The sequence below is a fragment of the Pseudophryne corroboree genome, chromosome 6, assembly GCF_028390025.1.
Source record: "Pseudophryne corroboree isolate aPseCor3 chromosome 6, aPseCor3.hap2, whole genome shotgun sequence".
Lineage (NCBI taxonomy): Eukaryota > Metazoa > Chordata > Amphibia > Anura > Myobatrachidae > Pseudophryne > Pseudophryne corroboree.
The window spans coordinates 295,834,201-295,858,201 of NC_086449.1; the positions used below are offsets into that span (position 1 = coordinate 295,834,201).

General features: G+C 47.0%; 1 protein-coding gene across 8 annotated transcripts in view; it reads left to right on the forward strand.

Annotated features, from left to right (window-relative positions):
• The window catches only part of TCF12 (transcription factor 12), a 524,272-nt gene that overhangs the window by 346,272 nt on the left and 153,999 nt on the right, over nt 1-24,001 (forward strand). For all 8 annotated transcript variants that reach the window (XM_063926156.1, XM_063926155.1, XM_063926163.1 and 5 more), the window contains exon 6: nt 6,302-6,366. In XM_063926156.1, coding sequence (XP_063782226.1) covers nt 6,302-6,366 — 65 coding nt within the window. The remainder of the gene's footprint in view (nt 1-6,301; nt 6,367-24,001) is intronic.

Genomic DNA, 24,001 nt, shown 5'->3' on the forward strand with positions numbered 1-24,001 from the left:
GTAAAGTTATCACAAGTTATATACGGTGTGATTGGTGTGGCTGGTATGAGTCTTACCCTGGATTCCCAAAATCCTTTCCTTGTACTGTCAGCTCTTCCGGGCACAGTTTCTCTAACTGAGGTCTGGAGGAGGGTCCTAGAGGGAGGAGCCAGAGCACACCAGAATCTAGATTCTTTCTTAAAGTGCCCATGGTCCTTACGGAGTACCCAGCATCCACTACGGACTACGAGAAATAGATTTACCGGTAAGTAAAATCTTATTATTACATACCTCCCAACTTTGGCCGCCTTGAAAGAGGGACACACACGCGGCTTAGCCGCGCACGCTCCCAAAAAGGGGTGTGGCCTATAAAAGGGGCGTGGCTTCGCGGGAAGACCCGCGATCGCGAACCACGCCCCCGATTTCGTCACTGAGGGGGCATGCCCAGCGCTCCGTGAGCCGCTGGCATGCCCCCTCTCCCTCTGTCTACAATGAATAGACGCTGTGCGCATGCGCACAGCGTCTATTCACCGCTGCTCTGCAAAGCAGGGCAGCGAGAGACTGAGCCTCCCAACTGTCCCCCCCCCCCCCCCACCGCGGGACACTGCGGCCCGTGGGTGGGACAGCGGGACAGACCCAAAAAAACGGGACTGTCCCGCGAAAATCGGGACAGTTGGGAGGTATGTTATTAGGAGCCACATTTGAGAATAAACAGCACCTACTAAGGTAGGTACTACTTAAGGGAAGTACAGGCTGCAAATAAAAGTTGCAGTTCTGCAGACCCTCCAACTGTACCATTTTGGCCGGTACAGTACCATGTGTTTTTTTTTTTTGTAATGGTCTGTACCGGCCTGCTTAGCCACGCCCCCTTTACAAGTAACCATTCCCCTTTTACGATTGTGTACCGGTTTTTAGCTGGGCAGTGTTCGAGGATATGGTTCTGTTCCTTTGCATGATTTTTTTTTACTTTATGCAGATTTGGGGCAAGTATCCGTAGTCTAAAAAAAAAAGATATACTGAGCAACCACTTTAGAACACTGGTGTGACATATAATTAAATAAATGCTTTTTATTGCATCTTCTTACTGAGAGTATACCTGGTGGTAAATTAAGTACGATCATTATTTACCACACTAGCTGAATTAACCATTGCTACACAAGTATTATGAGTCACAGTATAGTACGCTTGTATCTGTTTTCACAGAATAATACTCCCAGTGACCGCTTTGCACCCCCAATTAAGATGGTTCCTAGCAATGTTGGAATTAAAACACTATGTTATCAACCAGAAAAGATTGGTAACTCTTAGGGGTCGATCCTGTTTCCCGCAAACGGCAATGGCACCCATTCTTGCACCCTTCGCGGGCTGATTTCACACCAGAGTGCTGAGAACCCTATGGGGTAGCGAGAACTTTTGTGCAAACTTGGGCTGTCATAAAGTGCGACTGCTGCCACGATGATTCGCATCATCGATATCATTGTGGTTAATAGGATCAATCCATTTTGCAATGTGCTCCAGACAAATACTTGATAAACATAGTTCAGTCCTATTTGTTTTTGTTTTTTAGGGAATTCTGTTTTGTACATTTATAAACTGTGTTTCTCATCTGTTAGTCATTGCTGTTATTTTACTGTGTGTAGCTTCCTAGTTTTGGTAATCTTCCATTAAACTCTAGAATTATTTATTGGTATTCATTTATCAAGAGCTCTGTGGCTTGGCAGTCCTTATCTTTCATTCATGCAAATTGGAGTTAGGATGTGTTCAACCTTAGCCCTCTGCTTTATCTAAACTACTGTCCCTGGGCTTCAGGCCTCAGTATTGAAGCAGAGCAGAAGATTACAGATAACTCCCTCCAGTGCAGTAGCCTTTCAACTGACATCTAAAGTCAGTTTACCTTTATTGTTTACAGTGAAATCTGATTACTTTACCAAAGCTACCTTTATCTACATCTACACTTCTGCATTCTTCCATTATCACCCAGATCTCCAGTTCCCTTTCCTTATCTTGAGACCATAGCAGCCAGCTCTGATGTTGTGATGCATTATTTTGCTTTGGTCTCAGCCCTTCTGTAAGTTCTTCTGTTTTGCCTCACTGCTATGTTGTGTAGGGGTGGTCTTCAGTATGCCGACTGACGGAATCCCGGCGCACAGTATACCGGCGCCGGGATCCCGACAGCCGGCATACCGACACTTATTCTCCCTCGTGGGGGTCCACGACCCCCCTGGAGGGAGAATAAAACGCGCGCCACCGTGCCCGTGGCGAGCGCAGCGAGCCCGCAAGGGGCTCATTTGCACTCGCCACACTGTCGGTAAGCCGGCGGTCGGGCTCCCGGCGCCGGTATGCTGGTCGCCGGGAGCCCGACCGCCGGCATACCGTAGTGAACTCGTTGTGTAGAACTGGCTCTGCATTCTTAAGTGGCAAACACAAATGAATTAATATAATGCATCCAAAGCACGTTCTTAAAGTTAATCTAAACAATAATGCAAGCAAATGGACCTTTACCTACATCGTTTTTTTTCTTCCACAAGCCTTTATACATTGAGCAAGTTTTTATAAAGTCATGATTCATTTCTGTGGGACCGCACATTAAGTGCATAGGACGCTTTGCTGTAAGGGCGTTTTTTTTTTTTTTTTGCGAAACCTTGTACTTTGTCCTTGCTTTTACTAGGCTTTCTTTTTATATACTGTACTTGAGTCCTTACATGAAAGGAACATTTTGGAAATGGTCCTTTTCAAGGGGAGGCATTTGATATGTCGGCTGTCGGGATCCCGGCGCTCACCATACCAACGCCGGAATCCCGACAGCCGGCACCCCGACAACTATTCTCCCTCTTGGGGTGTCCAAGACACCCTTGGAGGGAGAATAAATAGTGTCGTGACCGCAGCGTAGCGAGCCCGCAAAGGGCTCTTTTGCTCTCACCCCGCTGCCCTCATGCCGGGATCCCAAGCGCCGGCATAACATACTACACCCGTTTCAAGGGTTATTCATGTGCGTTTTATTAAGACTTTATGAATTGCATAGTTTATTTTAATATCAAGCAGTGTGAGCAGTTGAGTATTCCCTCCCATCTCATAGAGATGCGTAAGCAAATGACTATGTTGCATTGTTGCTGAAGAAATACTGCATTAAAGAAAAACATCTATGCTACAGTATGTTCCAGTTATACATTACGTTCTATATGATTATTTCAGCGTGTGGTTCTGGCTAGTGATCTCTGTAGGAGATCAACTACAAGCCATACTTGCCTAACCTCCCGGATTAGCCGGGAGGCTCCCGAAAATCGGGTGGCCCTCCCGGCCCCCCCGGAAAGGTGGGCAAGCCTTCCGCTTACCCTGCAGCCCCTCTACGACCCTCCTCGGCCACCCGCAGCAGAGAACAAGTGGGCGGTCCGAGGGGTCCCGATGAAGCGATTTTGAGCTGAATCGCGTCATTGTAGCTCCGCTATACAGCGCCTCTTTTCTCGGCACTGCACAGCGGGGGAGGAGCCACGATGACGGGACCCTGATGCCACGCCCCCGGACTGTCCACTTCCCTGTTGGCCACGCCCCATGGACCGCCCATCCTGCTGCCGGCCACTCCCCCATGCACCTACAACGCTGCCTCCTCCCGGAGGAGGTAGCAGCAACGTAGGTAAGTATGCTACAAGCAGTAGGCTTGTTATGAATTATACCAGAACGAAAATCGAGGTAGTATTTATGGGCTTGGTGCGTTGCCTGAGGTGGTTTGCACACTAGCAGTGTAGTTCTAATAAGTATGCACAGCATACAGCAATCATGCTTTTGCCTTTTAAAGTCCTACTGTATAATTAAGGGTGCTTCTGATGAGGAAAAATGGGATCAGTACGTAATCCCGCTGGACGGGATCCCGGCGTTCGAAATACCGACGCCGGAATCCCGTCCACACAATCCCGACAGGGGTGGCGAGCGGAACGCAGCCCCTTGCGGGCTCGCTTCGCTCGCCACGCTGCGGGCACGGTGCCTCGCTACGCTCGGCACACTATTATGTTCTCCCTCTATGGGTGTCGGGATTGTGGCGGTCGGGATTCCGGCGTCGGTATTTCGACCGCCGGTATCCTGTCCAGCGGGATGTTGACCGCATCCCGGAAAAATACATTCTGGTACTCCAAATCCCTAGTCACAGAGGAAGGCACAGAAAGGTTTTATGAAACATAGTTTTCGTTTGGCTTCAGAGATTCCTTCTTGACACCACACTTGTAATTGAACAATCTCATGGATCAAGCTAGTTTACCGTTTTCTTAATGCTAGTTTCTCCATGTAGTCTGATTTGGATAATGCCCAGTATTTTCCTTGGTTTATCTATAGTGCTTGCCAATATCTGTTCTTGTGGGATTGTTTTCTTCCGTCAAAGCTAAGAATTAATTTTGCCGCTGAAGATTAAATACTTTTCTTCCAATCGCCTTTGGTGCTATTGTATCCTCTTAAACAGGACAGGTTGTAACTCTTTCTTTCTGTAGAATAATATAATAATTTATTTATACACATCCCAACAGCCGGAAAGATAAACATATACCGATCATATGATCATACGTCTACCTTATACAATCTAGCTCTGACAGTCATCCAGTGAGATCTGCCATACTCTTGTATTTAACATATCCACTTTACGTGTTGTTTTTGTACAGCAGGCTACAACAGGTCATACATATGCCATCTGCAAGACAGTGGCTCCTTCTGCTCAAGTACCAATGTTAGTATATGACACGCTGTGTTGGGTAGCAATACCAGCGGCGGGATCCTGGCATTTACATGGCCTGCGCGGACATGAAAAATAGTTCATAATTTCCTTTCTTCATCGTACATAGTCATACTGGTCGCCGGTTTGCTTTATATTTCAGCATTACAAGGTATTATTTTAAATATATTGATTATAAGACTATTTTTTAGTGGTAATTTTCACAAACACATCTTAGAAGCAGCTCTCACGTAAATCATCTTGTTAATTTCCTCATATCTATTATTTACTGTTGTAAGAGCATTTGTTTTGAAACCTTTTTGGTATCTGGCACGCGCTGGTCAAAGTTGTTTATCATTTTGTGTATGCGTCTCATTTCTAGTGAGAGGAAATGCTGACACTGTTTAATGTGAGCAGCGTGATTCATGCTACTTCAAGTAATTCTGCGTAGTTGCATATTTGCTTTCAGCCGGTAACTTAAAAATATTCTTTCCTTAGATTGCATTCCCCTAAAACAGCAAAGCTGTGAAAACTGCCAGTAGGGCCAGGAGTGATTGTAAAATGTTTCAAAAGTTTTAAGTGACAGCAGTAGTTGATATAGACAAAGCTCAACCCGCTTTATGTTATAGTGTCTGCAACACTGTAGAAGCCTGCTGGTAAACTGCAGGATAAAGGCGGGTACACACTAGGCGATTCGGAATTGCCGGCAATGGATGAATATATCGTTGAATGATATAGCGCTGAATGATATAGCTCTCAACGATATAGTGCGTACACACTGAAAGTTATCGTTCAGTGATAATGTTCAGTGGCGTCACCGCCGTCATTCCCAAACATGCAGCTCAGCCCGACGGTGACAGGTCGAGCTGCATGTCAGCTCAATATTGGTGATCGCTGAACGACGTGCGGGAGCCGGCATCGCTCATCGGTCACCAATATCACCCGATACACACTGGATGATATAACCCTAAAAATAAACGGATGTGGTATGGAAGGTTGATAGTAACTAGGTCGACAGTGTCTAGGTCGACCACTATTGGTCAACAGTAACTAGGTCAACAGGGTTTATAGGTCGACAGGGTCTAGGTCAACAGTTCAAAAGGTTGACATGAGTTTTTTATGGGTGGTTTTGTGTAGTTTCTTTTGTAGAGTAACCGGGAACCCCAATTAGTGCACCGTGTTCCCTCGCAGGACTCGCTTCGTTCCCCATGCTTCGGGCAAGGTGCCTCGATGCGCTCGGCACAGGTTACCGTTCCCAGTTGTAGTCCACGTGGATCGTTAAGTATGAAAAGGTTCAAAAAAGAAAAAATCATGAAAAACTCATGTCGACCTAGAGACCCTGTCGACCTAGTAACTGTCAACCAATAGTAGTCGACCTAGATACTGTCGACCTAGAGACCGGATCCCAAATAAAAAGATAACAACATTTATGTTATCGTTCATTTTTTATGCTGAAATTGCCTAGTGTGTAAACCCACCCACCCCCAGGATGGGACCAAATCCCAGCAACTAAGATCCATACTGAAGTTAAGTCTGTGATACTTTATAACATGTTTTCTGTAAACATCTGTGTCTTTTCTTTGGAAATGTTTATAAATCTGAATAACCTCTCGGTGTCTTTTATTGTAGGGAAAACAGCCGACAGAGGCCCATTCCCACTGTATGGCAGAGATTCGGCGGTATCTGGCTGTCAGGTAAGCTTGAAGTTTATTTTGTTGGCTTTGTTGATTGGGTGCACTTACGCATTTTTCCTGTGGGTAAATGACACAAAACAAAACCACCAAAGAGGTGATTTGAGCTCAGTTGTGCCTCCTGTGCTGTCCATGCAGGTAGCAGTGATATACAGGTCTTGATTGTCAAAGAATACTGGGGCAGATGTATTAACCTGGAGAAGGCATAAGGAAGTGATAAACCAGTGATATGTGCAAGGTGATAAAGGCAGCAGCCAATCAGATCCTACCTGTTAATTTACGTATGGGAGCTGATTGGCTTGTGAGTGTATCACCTTGCACATATCACTGGTTTATCACTTCCTTATGCCTTCTCCAGGTTAATACATCTGCCCCATTATTATGTGGACATTGTTTTGTTGCAGTAACATTAATGATGTACTGTACTACTGTCTGCAGTTACAGCAAAGGCTGCATGGCATAGAAGTCAATGGTACTCTATTCCACAGTATTTCTTTGGCTGTATTCTTGCTTTGTGTTCTCTTTGGAAGGGCATGTGCCTTAAGTGCACAAATCTAGTTCTAACTGTTAGCACATCTATAAATGCTTTTTAACCCCATCACTTTAACATACATGTAATAGAACAAAAAATAGGTCACTGGGTCACCATGTGTCACCTGTAAAACTTGCATGTAGTGTTGCTTTGAGCCTATTAATGTGTATAATTGTGATAGAATTGATGTTTTTTTTAAATGCTGTCCCAAGCATAGTTCCAGAATATCTCAAATGCTGACTCTATGCCTACATACAACATCACTCTTATGCTCATTGTGGCATTATGGGACCACATGCTCTGAGGAGGAGAACATTGGCATCCTTAGAAGGTGATTTTTCATCAGGAAGGGGGGACTAGTGTTACTTAGTGATGCTGTAGAACACAGGTTCTCAAACTCGATCCTCAGGACCCCACACAGTGCATGTTTTGCAGGTCTCCTCACAGAATCACAAGTTAAATAATTAGCTCCACCTGTGGACCTTTTAAAATATGTCGGTGAGTAATTAATACACCTGTGCACCTGCTGGGTTACCTGCAAAACATGCACTGTGTGGGGTCCTGAAGACCGAGTTTGAGAATCTGTGCTGTAGAAGATCAGGTCTGTAATTAACAGTTGCATTGACAAAGGAGATATATATATCAACATAATTTAATAAGTAGTGAATTAACAAAATTAAAATGCAAATAATCAGTTATATGATTGATCCTCTATATCATTTTCACAGTGCAAAGTTGGAGGCTTTGCTGAAAATGGAAACACTTTGCTGGCTTCCCAGGAGCCTTCCTTGGGAAGTAGCAATTAGCATTGACCTTACTTTCAAAGAATGACTGCACTTAAACTATGGCGTCTGAATGCACTCCACAATGTTATAAACTTAGATCCTTTCACTGTTGCAAATAAGCACTCCGGATACATAGAGGCATATGCAGTAGGGTTCAAGTTTGCTGGAGGTGCAGGATGCCGGCTGATCTTGGAGGTTTTTTTTAAAAGTGGCAATCATTTACAAGGTATGGTTTTGCCTTGTAAATTATTGACTCTTTACAAAAAACCTCAGAGATCGATGGCATCCCGGACCTCCGGCAAACTCCGAACCTATTACATATACCCCATAGAGTTTATTTTAGGTTTGTACTATGCATGCACTTATCCGATTGTTAATAGCATGGTGAAAGATAATTCATCTGAGTATATCCCCTTTTTCCACTTCTTGGTAGTCTGATGGTTTTGGTCTTTGCACCCCTGAATTCTCTCATACAAAAACTTGTCAGGTGTGATGTATGGTTTAAGCGTTGCAACCTGACTAAAATATCCTGCTCTAGTATCGTTTTTGAGGACACTACAGGTGGAAATTTGCAGTGTATCGATCTGCAGTTACTTTTCTGTTTAGGTTTTAAAATAGGGCACACTTATATTTTATGTCAAACAACATAAATGAATCTGCAGACTCCAGCCACCATACTACTATACTCCCCTGCGCTTGGCACAGGTTACCGTTCCCAATTGTAGTCCACGTGGATCGTAAAGTATGAAAAAGTGAATAAAAAATGAAAATCTCATGTCGACCTAGAGTCCCTGTCGACCTAGAAACTATGTTGACCTACTTACTGTCGACCAATAGTGGTCGACCTAGACAGTGTCGACCTAAAGACCGGATCCCATTTATTACATACAGTCCTAACAATAAATATGCATACATTTAATATAAATAAAAAAAGCTTATGTGATGGGCCAATCGCCAGAGAGGATAGGGCCCATGAGAAGAGGCCCAGCACGGTTAATCTTTGTAACAGTTTTCTGGACTTCATCCGCCAAGGCTAGGCTGTTTGTCCCTATCCCAAAGAAGAGCTTACTGTAGCACAAATTGCTGAAATAATGCTGTCTGTGATAGGTGTCAAAACACACACTGCATCTTGCTGCGTAGCCACAGACTGGTCAGAGTGTCCATGCTTGACCCGGCACCTTCTGCATGAGAGTCAGAACTGGACTACGCAGCAATGTAAAAAAAAAAAAATGACTTCTAATGAATCTCATTTTCTCTGACGTCCTAGTGGATGCTGGGAACTCCGTAAGGACCATGGGGAATAGACGGGCTCCGCAGGAGACTGGGCACTCTATAAGAAAGATTTGGTACTATCTGGTGTGCACTGGCTCCTCCCTCTATGCCCCTCCTCCAGACCTCAGTTAGATTTCTGTGCCCGGCCCCAGCTGGTTGCACACTAGGGGCTCTCCTGAGCTTCTAGAAAGAAAGTTTAAATTAGGTTTTTTATTTTACAGTGGGACCTGCTGGCAACAGGCTCACTGCATCGAGGGACTAAGGGGAGAAGAAGCGAACCTACCTGCTTGCAGCTAGCTTGGGCTTCTTAGGCTACTGGACACCATTAGCTCCAGAGGGATCGACCGCAGGACCCGTCCTTGGTGTTCGTTCCCGGAGCCGCGCCGCCGTCCCCCTTACAAAGCCAGAAGCATGAAGATGGTCCGGAAAATTGGCGGCAGAAGACTTCAGTCTTCAACAAGGTAGCGCACAGCATTGCAGCTGTGCGCCATTGCTCCTCATACACACTTCACACTCCGGTCACTGAGGGTGCAGGGCGCTGGGGGGGGGCGCCCTGAGCAGCAATAAAAACACCTTGGCTGGCAAAATAGCCACAATATATAGCCCCAGAGGCTATATATGTGGTAATTACCCCTGCCAGAATACAGAAAAATGCGGGAGAAAAGTCCGCCGAAAAAGGGGCAGAGCCATCTCCCTCAGCACACCGGCGCCATTTTCTCTTCACAGTGTAGCTGGAAGACAGCTCCCCAGGCTCTCCCCTGTAGTTTTCAGGCTCAAAGGGTTAAAAAGAGAGGGGGGGCACTAAATTTAGGCGCAATATTGTTTATACAAGCAGCTATTGGGGAAAATTCACTCAGTGATAGTGTTTATCCCTACATTATATAGCGCTCCGGTGTGTGCTGGCATACTCTCTCTCTGTCTCCCCAAAGGGCTGTGTGGGGTCCTGTCCTCAGTCAGAGCATTCCCTGTGTGTGTGCGGTGTGTCGGTATGGCTGTGTCGACATGTTTGATGAGGAGGCTTATGTGGAGGCGGAGCAGATGCCGATAAATGAGATGTCGCCCCCTGTGGGCCGACACCAGAGTGGATGGACAGATGGAAGGTATTAACCGACAGTGTCAACTCCTTACATAAAAGGCTGGATGACGTAACAGCTATGGGACAGCCGGCTTCTCAGCCCGCGCCTGCCCAGGCGTCTCAAAGGCCATCAGGGGCTTAAAAACGCCCGCTCCCTCAGATGGCAGACACAGATGTCGACACGGAGTCTGACTCCAGTGTCGACGAGGTTGAGACATATACACAATCCACTAGGAACATCCGTTACATGATCCCGGCAATAAAAAATGTGTTACACATTTCTGACATTAACCCAAGTACCACTAAAAACAAAAAAGGGTTTTATGTGTGGGGAGAAAAAGCAGGCAGTGTTTTGTTCCCCCATCAAATGAGTGAATGAAGTGTGAAAAAGCGTGGGTTCCCCCGATAAGAAACTGGTAATTTCTAACAAGTTACTGATGGCGTACCCTTTCCCGCCAGAGGATAAGTTACGCTGGGAGATATCCCCTAGGGTGGATAAGGCGCTCACACGTTTGTCAAAAAAGGTGGCACTGCCGTCTTAGGATACGGCCACTTTGAAGGTACCTGCTGATAAATAGCAGGAGGCTATCCTGAAGTCTGTATTTACACACTCAGGTACTAGACTGAGACCTGCAGATAGTGCTGCTGCAGCGTGGTCTGTAACCCTTTCAAACAGGGATACTATTTTGCGAACATAAGACGTCGTCTTATATATGAGGGGTGCACAGAGGGATATTTTGCCGGCTGGCATCCAGAATTATTGCAATGTCCATTCTGTCAGGAGGGTATTAGAGACCCGACACTGGACAGGTGATGCTGACTTTAAAAGGCACATAGAGCCTTATAAAGGTGAGGAATTGTTTGGGGATGGTCTCTGGGACCTCGTATCCACAGCAACAGCTGGGATGAAAAATTTTTACCTCAGGTTTCCTCACAGCCTAAGAAAAACACTGTATTATCGGGTGTGGTATTGAAAGTCGACAGTAACTAGGTCGACAATGTTTAGGTCGACCACTATTGGTCGACAGTAACTAGGTCGACAGGGTCGAAAGGTCGACAGGGTCAAAAGGTCGACATGTTCTAGATCGACAGGTCAAAAGGTCGACATGAGTTTTTAATGTTATTTTGGTGTCGTTTTCTTCGTAGAGTGACCGGGAACCCCAATTAGTGCACCGCGTCCCCTCGCATGGCTCGCTTCGCTCGCCATGCTTCGGGCATGGTGCCTTCGCTCCGCTGGCGCTTCGCTCGGCACAGATTACCGTTCCAATCGTAGTCCACGTGGATCGTTAAGTATGAAAAGGTTCAAAAAAAGAAAAAAATTGTGAAAAACTCATGTCGACCTTTTGGCCTGTCGATCTAGAACATGTCGACCTTTTGACCCTGTCGACCTTTTGACCCTGTCGACCTAGTTACTGTCGACCAATAGTGGTCGACCTAGACATTGTCGACCTAGTTACTGTCGATCTTCAGACCGGATCCCGTATTATCAGGTACAGTCCTTTCGGCTTCAGAAAAGCAAGCGGGTCAAAGGCGCTTCCTTTCTGCACAGAGACGAGGGAAGAGGGAAAAAGCTGCACCAGCAGCCAGTTCCCAGAATCAAAATTCTTCCCCCGCTTCCTCTGAGTCCACCGCATGACGCGGGGGCTCCACAGGCGTAGCCAGGTACGGTGGGGGGCCGCCTCAAAAATTTCAGCGATCAGTGGGCTCGCTCACAGGTGGATCCCTGGATCCTTCAAGTAGTATCTCAGGGGTACAAGCTGGAATTCGAGGCGTCTCCCCCCCACCGTTTCCTCAAATCTGCCTTGCCGACAACTCCCTCAGGCAGGGAGGCTGTGCTAGAGGCAATTCACAAGCTGTATTCCCAGCAGGTGATAGTCAAGGTGCCCCTACTTCAACAAGGACGGGGTTACTATTCCACACTGGTTGTGGTACCGAAACCGGACGGTTCGGTGAGACCCATTTTAAATTTGAAATCCTTGAACACATACATTAAAAAATTCAAGTTCAAGATGGAATCGCTCAGGGCGGTTATTGCAAGCCTGGAGGAGGGGGATTACAATCCCTGGACATCAAGGATGCTTACCTACATGTCCCCATTTACCATCCTCATCAGGAGTACCTCAGATGTGTGGTACAGGATTGCCATTACCAATTCCAAACACTGCCGTTTGGACTGTCCACGGCACCGAGGGTCTTTACCAAGGTAATGGCAGAAATGATGATACTCCTTCGAAAAAAGGGAGTTTTAATTATCCCGTACTTGGACGATCTCCTTATAAAGGCGAGGTCCAAGGAGCAGTTGTTGGTCGGAGTAGCACTATCTCGGGAAGTGCTACAACAGCACGGATGGATTCTATACATTCCAAAGTCACAGCTGGTTCCTACCACACGCCTACTGTTCCTGGGGATGGTTCTGGACACAGAACAGAAAAAAGTGTTTCTCCTGCAGGAGAAAGCCAAGGAGCTGTCATCTCTAGTCAGAGACCTCCTGAAACCAAAACAGGTATCGGTGCCTCACTGCACACGAGTCCTGGGAAAAATGGTAGCTTCTTACGAAGCAAAATTCCATTCGGCAGGTTCCATACAAGAACCTTTTAGTGGGACCTCTTGAACAAGTGGTCGGGATCGCATCTTCAGATGCATCGGCTGATAACCCTGTCTCCAAGGACCAGGGTATATCTACTGTGGTGGCTGCAGAGTGCTCATCTTCAAGATGGCCGCAGATTCGGCATACAGGACTGGGTCCTGGTAACCACGGATGCCAGCCTTCGAGGCTGGGGGGCAGTCACACAGGGAAGAAACTTCCAAGGACTTTGGTCAAGTCAGGAGTCGTCCCTACACATAAATATTCTGGAACTGAGGGACATTTACAATGCCCTAAGTCTGGCAAGGCCTCTGCTTCAAAACCAGCCGGTACTGATCCAATCAGACAACATCACGGCAGTCGCCCATGTAAACCGACAGGGCGGCACAAGAAGCAGGATGGCGATGGCAGAAGCCACAAGGATTCTCCGATGGGCGGAAAATCACGTCTTAGCGCTGTAAGCAGTGTTCATTCCGGGAGTGGACAACTGGGAAGCAGACTTCCTCAGCAGACACGACCGACACCCGGGAGAGTGGGGACTTCATCCAGAAGTCTTCCAACTGTTGGTAAACCGTTGGGAAAGGCCACAGGTGGACATGATGGCGTCCCGCCTAAACAAAAAACTAGATATTGCGCCAGGTCAAGGGACCCTCAGGCAATAGCTGTGGACGCTCTAGTGACACCGTGGGTGTACCAGTCGGTTTATGTATTCCCTCCTCTGCCTCTCATACCAAAGGTACTGAGAATAATAAGAAAACGAGGAGGAAGAACGATACTCGTGGTTCCGGATGGGCCAAGGAGAGCTTGGTACCCAGAGCTTACAGAAATAATATCAGAGGACCCATGGCCTCTACCGCTCAGACAGGATCTACTACAGCAGGGGCCCTGTCTGTTCCAAGACTTACCGCGGCTGCGTTGGACGGCATGGCGGTTGAATTCCGGATCCTAAAGCATAAGGGCATTCCGGAGGAAGTCATTCCTACGCTGATAAAAGCCAGGAAAGAAGTAACCGCAAACCATTATCACCGTATTTGGCGAAAATATGTTGCGTGGTGTGAGGCCAGGAAGGCCCCAACAGAGGAATTTCAGCTGGGTCGTTTTCTGCACTTCCTACAGTCGGGAGTGACTATGGGCCTAAAATTGGGTTCCATTAAAGTCCAGATTTCGGCTCTGTCGATTTTCTTCCAGAAAGAACTGGCTTCACTGCCTGAAGTTCAGACTTTTGTGGAGTGCTACATATTCAGCCCCCTTTTGTGCCTCCTGTGGCACCGTGGGATCTCAACGTGGTGTTGAGTTTCCTGAAATCACATTGGTTTGAGCCACTTAAAACTGTGGATCTGAAATATCTCACGTGGAAAGTGGTCATGTTATTGGCCTTGGCTTCGGCCAGGCGTGTGTCAGAATTGGCGGCTTTGTCATGTAAAAGCCCTTATCTGATTTTCCATATGAATAGGGCAGAATTGAGGACTCGTCCCCAGTTTCTCCCTAAGGTGGTATCAGCTTTTCACTTGAACCAACCTATTGTAGTGCCTGCGGCTACTAGGGACTTGGAAGATTCCAAGTTACTGGACGTAGTCAGGGCCTTAAAAAATTATATTTCCAGGACGGCTGGAGTCCGGAAAACTGACTCGCTTCTTATCCTGTAGGCACCCAACAAAATAGGTGCTCCTGCTTCTAAGCAGACTATTGCTCGCTGAATTTGTAGCACAATTCAGCTGGAGCATTCTGCGGCTGGATTGCCGCATCCTAAATCAATGAAAGCCCATTCCACGAGGAAGGTGGGCTCATCTTGGGCAGCTGCCCGAGGGGTCTCGGCTTTACAACTTTGCCGAGCTGCAACTTGGTCAGGGGCAAACACGTTTGCTAAATTCTACAAATTTGATACCCTGGCTGAGGAGGACCTTGAGTTCTCTCATTCGGTGCTGCAGAGTCATCCGCACTCTCCCGCCCGTTTGGGAGCTTTGGTATAATCCCCATGGTCCTTACGGAGTTCCCAGCATCCACTAGGACGTCAGAGAAAATAAGATTTACTCACCGGTAAATCTATTTCTCGTAGTCCGTAGTGGATGCTGGGCGCCCATCCCAAGTGCGGATTGTCTGCAATACTTGTATATAGTTATTGCCTAACTAAAGGGTTATTGTTGAGCCATCTGTTGAGAGGCTCTGTTTTATTTCATACTGTTAACTGGGTATAGTATCACGAGTTATACGGTGTGATTGGTGTGGCTGGTATGAGTCTTACCCGGGATTCAAAATCCTTCCTTATTGTGTCAGCTCTTCCGGGCACAGTATCCTAACTGAGGTCTGGAGGAGGGGCATAGAGGGAGGAGCCAGTGCACACCAGATAGTACCAAATCTTTCTTATAGAGTGCCCAGTCTCCTGCGGAGCCCGTCTATTCCCCATGGTCCTTACGGAGTTCCCAGCATCCACTACGGACTACGAGAAATAGATTTACCGGTGAGTAAAATCTTATTTTCTTTTACATAAAGTTGACGACGGCTGGGTGCATGTGCATTGTTTAACTGGGCACCAGGATAAATTGTGGGAAGAGGGCAAGTTGGCAGAGGCAGCGTGTTGCTCTGGGCAAGTTCTGTTGGGCAACCTTGGGTCCTGTCATTCATGTTACTTTGACACATACAACCTACCCAAATATTGTTGCACATCAAATACACCGCTTCATGGCAGTGGTCTCTCTCAGCAGTTTCATGTGCCCTGCCACACTGCAAAAGTTGTTCTGGAATGGTTTGAGGAACAAAATGGGATGTGAAGGAAAATCAAGTCCGAGCTATGAAGGCCCCACCTCACAACCTATAGGACTTAGCGGGGGTCTTTTTGCTAAGCATCGGGGGGAGGGAGAGAGTCTCAGTCAACCAGCTCCTTTCATCTTTGAAACACAGCCTGTAACATTGCAGTTAGGAGCTGATTGGCTGGGACTTTATCTCCATCCAATTTATCTCTCTCCAAGGCTTAGTAAACAGACCTCAAAGTCTGCTGCTGTTGTCTTGCTGTGGGACCACAGGGCACATTCAGAGATTTGTGGAGTCCATGCCTTAAAGAGTCCGTAATTTTGGCTGCACAAGGTTGACCTACATCATAATTGGAAGGTGATTTTACTGTTATGACTGATCGTGTATTTTAGATCTTGGCAGCATGCCATTTGTAAGGTTAAACTTAGTACTTTATTCCTAATGCCAACTTTGCACCTCGTTTGTGTAACATGAAAAAATTGTATAAAGAGTGTTTCAATATTGTTTACCTGCTAAACGTTCTGGTGGAGTATCATCTTGTGTGTCGTCATGTGTGAAAATCTGAGGTAGTTTTAGGCCATATTTCAGCAGAAATAGACATTTCTGAAGGGTTCACAAATATAATATATAATATAAATTTTATAGTGGGAACAGTGGTAAAGCTTACTGAGAGCTGAGTAACAATAAACCGTTCTTGCACTTGTCCAAAGCTGCCTGCCTCATGTCATAGACTGAATCAGTTTGTGACCCTAAATATGGGTTAATAGAACATACTACAACAATCAAGAATAATCATTAAACTAGTGGATTCAAAACCTTTTTGAATCATGGCGCCATAGAGTATCAGAATTTTTTTCACAACAATCTGGAGGCCAAAAATTTCTTATTGCCAAATTCAGAAAAAAAAATATGTAAAATTAAGTAAATTGTGTTTATATGTCATCCTTAGATTCAACTATGTGGTGAGAGACAGGATTTGTCCACATTTTATGATTGGAAGCTACAAGCACTGGTTTTGCCTATTATCTTGACCATAAGTAGAGTTGGTCTGGGACCACCAACCCGAGGCTACCCCTGCAAGGGGTGGTCTTCAGGTTGCCGGCTGTTGGGATCCCGGCGCACAGTATACCGGCGTCGGAATACCGACACTTTTTCTCCCTCTTTGGGGTCCACGACCCCCCTGGAGGGAGAATAGATAGCGTGGCGTGCCACCGTGCCCGGAGGCCGCCATCCCTAGGCTTGATGTCAGCAGTGGGGAGTAAGATGCTCCCTTGGTCGCCCCTTCCCAGTTCATGACCAGTTTCCTCTTAGTTTCCCGCCATGAACCGAGTTCCTGCTTCAGTCTGAGACGCTGTGTATCTAAAAGGACCCAGCCGCAGCATAGATGACTGCATGACTGGTGCGTCGGTGTTCACTTGGGCGTCTCGTTTCACTGTAGGATCACGGGGTGATTGTGTACACTAATAGCATCTGGATCCACTCAGCATTCATTAACGTATTGATCGATCCTGGAAGCGGGGTGAAATCTCCCTGTATCCCACTCTCTTGATCCGGGTGATACACCACTAAGTATCTACCTTTGGTACGAATAGTTGGATAAGTGCCTGATGCATATGAGTCTGTAAACTATTGCTGCTGTTTTCTTTCGCTGTGCGACTGAATACGTTTAAACTCCTATACAAGTTAATGCAGTAATATGTTTCTCCTATATACTTGAAATGTATCTGCAGTTGAATATGTGCTCATATTGCTTATTATACTAATGTATAACCTGTAACTGATTGCTAGTGTGATTGCTGACTTTACTATTTTTTTGTCATTTTCTCTTACGTCCTAGAGTATGCTGGGGTCCACATTAGTACCATGGGGTTTAGACAGGTCCACCAGTAGCCATTGGACCTTTAAGAGTTTGAGAGTGTGATCTGGCTTCTCCCTCTATGCCCCTCCTACCTGACTCAGTTTAGAAAATGTGCCCGGAGGAGCCGGTCACAGCTAGGGGAGCTCTACAGAGCTTTTCTAGAAAAGTTTAATTTAGAGTTTTTTATTTTACAGGGAGGCTGCTGGCAACAGCCTCCCTGCAGCGAGGGACTAAGGGGGAGGGGGAGAGCAGTGTCCGCCCTGCGAGGTCTGAACTACTGTCTCCGCTGACTGGACTCTGAGCTCCAGAGGGGTCTGATCGTTCTCCGCCACATTGGACCGCTCGCCCCAGCAGCATGCCGCCAACCCCTTACAGAGCTGAAGAAGTGGTGAGTGAGACACCGACCCTTCTAGCTCCTGAGAAGGCTCAGCGGTACATGGTGCAGCACTGTGAGGGGCGCCCTGGGCCAGCGCTTACCCCCTACAGAAGCCTGTCGGGGTCCTCGGATCTCAGCCAGCACTAATTCCTCAGGCCAGTATAATCCATGAAGAGCAGGAAGACCGCGCCATTAAGGGGGCGGAGCTTCTCTTCAGAGCGGACCCAGCAGCGTTTCAGCGCCATTTTCCTGCCTGCACAGCGCTGAGAGGGAGAACAGGTCCCTCCACAGCAACTCCAGCTATCTGTACACGGTACCAGAAGGGGGAGTGGGGGGGGGGGGGGCTGTAATATGACTGTGTGTCCTATTAAGGTGCACAGTCAGCGCTGACAAGGGGTCTCCCTTTGATAAAAGCGCTGTGTATGGGTTGGCTCCAATCTCTGTGTCTCTCTTGCCATTCTTGGGGAAGAAACTCTGTCTGTTCTCACGTGTGTGTGTGTGTGTGTGTGTGTGTGTGTGTAGCGTTTGGTGGTCTCCTTTAGTTATGTCCAGGGATACTTTGTCATATGCTGCAGAGGATTTGTCCTCCCAGGATGATCCCATTCCATGTAATCAGGATGGCACTGGTTTCGCACAGATACCAGCAAGGGAACCTGAGTGGTTTTCCTCTATCAGATCTTAGATTTCTCAGATTTCTGACAGGGTTGCAAGTAATGAATCTGCAACCCAGGTATTACAGAGCTCTATGGCAGTATGGCCGGATTCTGGTACCTCAGGACGCCCCGCTATATACCCCCACAAACGTGCGCTTGTGCAGGTCACATAAGACGATACGGATACCGATTCTGACACCACAGACGGTGATGGGGATGTGTTGTGGAGGGTCCGCATCTCTTGCAAAGGGGGTGCAATTGTTGATGGAGGCTATCAGGGATGTGTTGAATGTTAATGATACCATACCTGATCAGGTTGAGGAGGCTTTTTTCACTGAAAATAAAAAAGCCTCGCTAACTTTCCCTCCGTCAAAGGAATTGAATGCTATATTTGAAAAAGCATGGGAAAACCCTGAGAAAAAAAATCCAGGTCCCTAAAAGGGTCCAGGTGGCGTTTCCTTTCCATGAGGAGGATAGGAAAAAATGGGAAAACCCGCTGATTGTTGACACATCTGTGTCCAGACTCTCAAAGAAGGTGGTTTTGCCTGTTCCAGGATCTACCGCCTTAAAGGAGCCAGCTGATAGAAAAATTGATAACACACTTAAATCAATGTACACTGCTTCAGGACCCATATTGCGTCCCACTATTGCTACGGCGTGAATTGCAAAGGTAATAGGAAAGTGGTTGACTACCTTACTTGAGGATTTTAATACAATGGATAGGGATGATATTGCATTATATTTACGCAACATAAATGATTCAGCAGGTTTTATGGTAGAATCCATGAAAGACCTGGGTTCCATGGCAGCGGGAATCTCTTGCATGTCTGTTTCAGCTCGTCGGGGACTGTGGTTGCGCCAGTGGTCGGCCGACGCGGAATCCAGAAAAAGTGTGGAGTCCCTACCCTATACAGGTCAGGCTCTCTTTGGCGAAGCTCTAGACGCGTGGATATCCATGGCTACAGCGGGTAAGTTTCCGTTTCTTCCCTCAGCAGCACCTGCTCCGAAGAAATCCCTTTCTTCATCTGCAACGCAGTCCTTTTGGCCTAACAAGCCTAGAAAGGCCAGACCGTCCAATACCTCCTTTAGGGGAGGTTGAGTTAAGTCCAAGAAACCTGCCGCTGCAGGTTCCCAAGAACAAAAGCCTACATCAGGTACGCCAAAGTCCTCCGCATGACGGTGGACCGCGCGGCCTGAAGATGGGGCCAGTGGGAGCGAGACTCAGACACTTCAGTCACGTCTGGGTATCGTCCGGCCTGTATCCCTGGGATACACTATCTATCACCCAGGGATCCAGGCCGGAATTTCAAAGTCTTCCCACTCATCATTTTTTCAAATCAGGCTTGCCAACTCTGTTGGCAGACAGCACTGTACTACAAGAAGCTGTCCAGAAGTTGGTGGAGGCACAGGTCATTGTGCCAGTACCACCTCACATGCAGAACAAAGGTTACTATTCAAACTTTTTCGTGGTACCGAAACCAGATGGTTCGGTCAGGCCCATTCTAAACCTAAAATCATTGAACCCCATTTCTAAAGGAGTTCATGTTCAAGATGGAGTCTCTCAGGGCAGTGATATCAGGTCTGGAAGAGGGGGAATTCCTGGTATCACTGGATATCAACAATACATACCTCCACTTTCCGATATGGCTGCCGCATCAGGCTCATCTCCGTTTAGCATTGATGGGCTATCATTTCCAGTTCCTGGCCCTGCCATTCGGACTCTCCACAGCACCAAGGGTGTTTACCAAGGTGATGGCAGAAATGATGATTCTCCTCCGCAAACAAGGGGTGAACATCATTCCATATCTGGACGATCTGCTGATAACGGCATCGTCCAAGGAGAAGCTGCTGCAGTCCATTGTTCTCACAACACGCCTCCTCCAGAGTCATGGTTGGATTCTGAACCTTCCAGTCACATTTGGAACCAACCCAGAGGTTGTCCTTCCTGGGAATGATCCTGGACACAGAAGTGCAGAAGGTGTTTCTTCCGCAGGAAAAGGCGGTGATACAAACTATGGTATGGGATGTCCTGAAGCCAGCCCAGGTGACGGTTCATCAATGCATTCCCCTGTTGGGAAAGATGGTGGCCTCTTGCGAGGCTCTCCAGTATGGGAGGTTCCACGCTCAGACCTTCCAACTGGATCTTCTGGACAGTGGTCGGGATCTCATCTCCACGTGCACCAGAGAATTTGTCTATGCGAGCCTTCGGGGCTGGGGAGCAGTCACTTAAAGAGTAACCTTCCAAGGTCGGTGGTCAAGCCTGGAAGCCGGCCTGCCCATCAGCATCCTGGAACTAAGAGCCGTCTACAACGGTCTTCTTCAGGCGGCCCCTCTTCTAAGAAATCGGGCCATTCAAGTGCAGTCGGACAACGTAACAACAGTGGCTTACATAAACCAACAGGGCGGAACGAAGAGCAGAGCGGCAATGTCAGCGGTGACAAGAATACTCCTCTGGACAGAAAAACACGCGTTGGCGCTGTCAGCCATCTTCATTCCGGGAGTAGACAACTGGGAAGCAGACTTCCTCAGCAGATACGATCTCCATCCAGGTGAGTGTGGTCTCCATCCAGAGGTGTTCAAGGAAATAACAGACCTTTGGGGATTACCCCAAATAGACACGATGGCCTCTCGTCTCAACAAGAAGCTTCAGTGTTATTATTCCAGGTCGAGGGACCCACAGGCAGTAGCAGTGGACGCCGTGGTGTTTCCGTGGGTGTTCCAGTCAGCGTACTGTTTCCACCACTCCCACTCATCCCAAGAATCCTAAAGCTCGTAAGGAGAACAAGGGTTCAAACGATCCACATTGCCCCGGATTGGCCAAGAAGGGCTTGGTATGCGGACCTTCTGAATCTACTGCAAGAAGAGCCGAGGCCTCTTCCTCTTCGGGAGGACCTGCTGCAGCAGGGGCCGTTCGCCTATCAAGACTTACCATGGCTGTGTTTGACGGCATGGAAGTTGAGCGCCTGATACTTGCTCGGAAGGGCGTTCCGAAGAAGGTCATTCATAGCCTCATACAGGCTAGTAAAGGGGTAACGTCTAAACATTACCATCGTATTTGGAAGAAATATGTCTCTTAGTGTGAGTCCAAGAAGTTTCCTACGGTGGAGTTTCAACTGGGACGATTTCTCCTCTTCCTTCAAGCAGGTGTGGATATGGGCCTGAGGACGAAATCTGTGAAGGTCCAGATTTCGCCCCTGTCCATTTTCTTCCAGAAACAATTGGCTGCCCTCCCTGAGGTTCAGACCTTTTTGAAGGGCGTTTTGCACATCCAACCTCCCTTTGTACCACCTACAGCGCCTTGGGACCTTATCGTGGTGTTGCAGTTTATCCAGTCGGACTGGTTTGAGCCTCTACAGGAGGTTGAGGTCAAATTTCTTACATGAAAGGCTGTCATGCTGTTGGCCTTAGCTTCTGCTAGACGTGTGTCAGAATTGGGTGCTTTGTCCTGTAAAAGCCCTTACTTGATATTCCATGAAGATAGAGCTGAGCTCCGGACACGTCAGCAGTTTCTTCCAAAGGTTGTGTCGGCATTTCATATCAACCAACCTATTGTGGTGCCAGTGGCTACTGACTCCTCAATTTCATCAAAGTCCTTGGATGTTGTGAGGGCTTTGAAAATCTATGTGAAGAGGACTGCTCGTCACAGGAAATTGGACTCTATGTTTGTCCTGTATGATCCCAAGAAAATTGGATGTCCTGCTTCAAAGCAGACTATATCTCGCTGGATTAGGTTCACTATCCAGCATGCTTATTCTACGGCAGCATTGCCGTGTCCAAAATCTGTTAAGGCCCACTCTACTCGTAAGGTGGGGTCTTCCTGGGCGGCTGCCCGGGGTGTCCCGGCGTTACAACTTTGCCGAGCTGCAACTTGGTCTGGGTCTAACACGTTTGCTAAGTTCTACAAGTTCGATACTTTGGCCTCTGATGATCTGATGTTCAGTCAATCAGTTCTGCAGGAGCCTCCGTGCTCTCCCTTCCGTTCTGGGAGCTTTGGTACATCCCCATGTTACTAATGTGGACCCCAGCATCCTCTAGGACGTAAGAGAAAATGGGATTTTGGTTACCTACTGGTAAATCCTTTTCTCATAGTCCGTAGAGGATGCTGGGCGCCCGGCCAGTGCTTTGTTTTCCTGCAATCGTTATCTGGTTTAGTACAATTTTGTTTAGTTTGGTACTGCATTGTTACTTGGTAAGTAATGTTTCAGCAGTTGCTGAGTTTTTCAAGCAAGTTAGCTTGATGTGCCTTGTATGTGTGAGCTGGTATGAATCTCGCCACTCTCTCTGTTAAATCCTTCTCTCGAAGATGTCCATCTCCTCTGGCACAGTTTCTAGACTTGAGTCTGGTAGGAGGGGCGTAGAGGGAGGAGCCAGCCCACACTCTCAAACTCTTAAAGTGCCAATGGCTCCTGGTGTACCCGTCTATACCCCATGGTACTAATGTGGACCCCAGCATCCTCTACGTACTATGAGAAAAGGATTTACCGGTAGGTAACCGAAATCCTGTTTTTATAATACATTTTGTATATATTCTTATGAGAGAGTTGGTACTCATTTACTGTTTAAGAAAAGAATTTAATATAATAACCCGCCATCACATAATATTACTCAGCGCATCCAATACCCTACTCTTTTATGTATAGTGCATATACCGTGCAGCCTCATAACTGGGCACATGTATATTGCAGCCCCATCCCTGGGCGTATGTTCCCTTCACTTACTGTGCAGCCACTATGCTGCTTACAGCAGGAACACGTATTTACTGTTCCCTGTTTCCGCTAATCTGATGGGCATGCCCCTACGGTGATGGACAGGGGAGTGGTGTCCTACAAGGCCACATACCCTTTTCACGAGCGTGCCCTCCTTGGTGAGTAACATCCTGCCCTAAAAAGAAAAATCCTAGAGTGACACTAGTGTTACAGTACTGAAGTGAGAGGACTCCTTTAGACCATACTTGCCTACCTGACCCTCTCCATGAGGGAGAAAATGCTCTGTTCCTGGACTTTCCTGGTAATGTATGATTGCCACCACCTGTGGTGAAACACCTTTCTTATCAATTAACTAGCTCACCACAGGTGATGGCAATCATACATTACCAGGAAAGTCCAGGAACAGAGCATTTTCTCCCTCATGGAGAGGGTCAGGTAGGCAAGTATGCTTTAGACACAGGGATTACATCATGTCTTTAGTGATCATTTGTGCAGTAGACACAACTAGTTGATATTGCTGGATTTCTTAACCAATGTGTTAGTTTTCATAATCAAGTAATATATTATAGTGTTCAGTACCATTTCCTGTTGCGGTCATGGTTATTGTCTACATAACACCTCCAAGTTCAAAATAGTGTAAAAGGCTATTCTCACTTGGTGTTAAAAACATAGCCTAGTGATGTCCATAGTCAGGAGCCAGAATGGGCAGGTCCAAGTATTCAGCGGTCAGGTCACATGTCCGTTTCCTCTCAGACCCCTGTAGAATATACTGATTATTACACACGCATAGCATTTGTTCTGACAGTGTTTTTTGGCAACCAGCATACAGCCAGTCAGATCCAAAATGCTGGGACTTGCATCCTACTGTAATATTTATGTAGCACAGTACAGTGATACAGGTCCCAGTGCATCTCTTCTGTATTGTCTGTATCTTTTAATGGCTGTAACTGTTTCAGTCTTCAAATAAATTTGTTGCCAGGCTAATTTGCTACTACTCCTAGGTGGGCGGATAAAGAGATTTTAGAGTGGGGAGAAATGTGTTACTAGTT